Source organism: Littorina saxatilis, linkage group LG14, assembly GCF_037325665.1.
Source record: "Littorina saxatilis isolate snail1 linkage group LG14, US_GU_Lsax_2.0, whole genome shotgun sequence".
NCBI classification, from domain to species: Eukaryota; Metazoa; Mollusca; class Gastropoda; order Littorinimorpha; family Littorinidae; genus Littorina; species Littorina saxatilis.
This window is the reverse complement of record NC_090258.1, coordinates 7,155,538-7,158,037: the sequence shown is the minus strand read 5'-3', so window position 1 is coordinate 7,158,037 and position 2,500 is coordinate 7,155,538. Positions and strand designations below refer to the sequence as shown.

General features: G+C 43.2%; 1 protein-coding gene across 1 annotated transcript in view; it reads left to right on the top strand.

Moving 5' to 3' along the window:
• Nucleotides 1-2,500, top strand: part of LOC138946640 (uncharacterized) — a 13,656-nt gene that overhangs the window by 9,165 nt on the left and 1,991 nt on the right. The window contains exon 3 of the mRNA XM_070318078.1: nt 423-558. Coding sequence (XP_070174179.1) covers nt 423-558 — 136 coding nt within the window. The remainder of the gene's footprint in view (nt 1-422; nt 559-2,500) is intronic.

Sequence of the window (2,500 nt, the reverse complement as noted above, 5' to 3'; positions counted from 1 at the left end):
CGAGTTCTAATGAGGTCTCTATGAAAGATCATCACTTTTCTTAGCTTAACGCTACACTGGATTTTACCAACAGAAATCAAAACAAGAGTTTGCGTGTGACGAAAGCACGACACACTTGAGACAGCCCACACAAAAGTAGATCTTACACGACCTGACCACACAGTTCTGCCTATCCAAATGCGCGTAGCAAAATGTGCGTTTTGAATCATCTTTTTTCTCTGGCGCTACTGACAATATCGTTATTAAAACAATCCCAGTGCATAAAGGGATTTATAGAGCAAATCTCGAAAATAATTATTGAACTCAGCGCTATGCGCTTCGTTCAATAATGAATTTTCTCGATTTGCTCTATAAATCCCTTAGTGCACTGGGATGTCTCAATAACTTAAAAAATGGTGTCATATTGAACTGTTTGTTTGTAGCTGGAGTGGACGCTCGGGATGTGGCCTGTACGATCTACCCCTACGTGAAAGCGAAAACTGCAGTCGAATGCACTTCCGCATGCGTTGGGCTAGTTGTTGGAACGCTCGCGCCCTTCTGTCCAGCGGCCTGTAATATGTAAGTTTGTGAGGATACCAACCAACCAACAAACAAACAAACAAACAAACAAACAAACAAACAAAAAGACGAACAACAACTCGCATGCGCGCACACACGCACACGCACACACACACACACACACACACACACACACACACACACACACACACACACACCGCGCGCGCACACACACACACACACACACTCACACACACTCACACGGATGCACGAGCGCATGCATGAGCGCACGCACCCACGCACGCACGACCGCACACATATATAGACGCACAGACAGTCTCTTTCTCTCTCTCTCTCTCTCTTTCTCTCCCCCCTCTCTCTCTCTCCCTCTCCCCTCTCTCTCTCTCTCTCTCTCTCTCTCTCTCTCTCTCTCTCTCTCTCTCTCTCTCTCTTTTATACAACAAAACGTGTTCCCTTCTATTTTCAAGTGTGCAAAGGTATTACCACTTGCAAAAAATAAGGATCTTACAGACCCAAACAATTTTAGACCTATTTCCTTCTTACTTGTTCTATCTAAACCCTTAGAAAAGCACATACAAAAACACCTACTGGCATATAGGGAACAAATTAATCTGTTTCATCCTTTTCAGCCTGGATTCCGCTCTGAGCATTTCTGCTTGGCTGTCAGCAATAAACAAAGCAGAAATAACGGGAGCGTTGTTTCTGGACTTTAAGAAAGCCTTTGACCTAGTAAATCACTCACTTCTACTAAAACCGGCACGGTTGGCCTAGTGGTAGGGCGTCCGCCCCGTGATCGGGAGGTCGTGGGTTCGAACCCCGGCCGGGTCATACCTAAGACTTTAAAATTGGCAATCTAGTGGCTGCTCCGCCTGGCGTCTGGCATTATGGGGTTAGTGCTAGGACTGGTTGATCCGGTGTCAGAACAATGTGACTGGGTGAGACATGAAGCCTGTTCTGCGACTTCTGTCTTGTGTGTGGCGCACGTTATATGTCAAAGCAGCACCGCCCTGATATGGCCCTTCGTGGTCGGCTGGGCGTTAAGCAAACAAACAAACAAACAAACTTCTATTAAAGAAATTAGAGTGTTATTTAAAAGATGACTCCGCCTGTGCCTTTTTTTAATCGTATCTTTCAAAACGGACACAGAATGTATTCATTAAGTGTCAAACGAGTTTGTCAGGAGTGGTGTTCCTCAAGGGTCTGTATTTGGACAGTATCTTGTTCTGTATTTATATAAATGATTTACCCCTTCATGTGTCCGATGAAAAAGTTAGATGTGAGTTCTTCGCGGATCACTCTTCTGTTCACACCAGTCAAAAATCTTTGGAATCCGTCAACTCTTCTCTTCAAACAAGTGTTAATGAAATCACTGAGTGGTGCGTTTCTAATGCAATGATCATTCATCCGATTAAAACAAAGAGTATGGTGATAACCACGAGACAAAAACACCAATTAAGTCCTGTACAATTACAACTGTCAGTTGGTTCAACTCAAGTGCAGCAAGTTAGGGAACATAGATTATTGGGTGTTACCATTGATCAAGAGTTGAAATGGCAAACTCATTTGAGTAATAATTATTTGCAAACTAGTATCAAAGAACTTGCACCTGTTATCAAAATTAAGGCATTACGCAGATTCTGAAGCACTCAAAATGTCCTATTTCGCCCACATAATGCCTCATATAAACTTTGCTTCGACACTACTCAATTCCCTGCATCGCCGAGCTGCAAAACTTATTCTGCATGATTTGAATAGGTCCACGGATGATAAACTAAAGCTCCTGAATTGCCTCCCCTTGAAAGATCAGTTGACGTTAAACAAGGCTGTGTTCATGTATACAATTCTAAATGACGACTGTCCTAAATATTTGCAATCACATTTCAAACATGCCACAAAAAGATATGGGTCCCAAAAAATCATCCCTCCTATACCTCGCATAGACCTCTACAAATCGAGCTTAGCCTTCTCGGGAGCGTTTCTC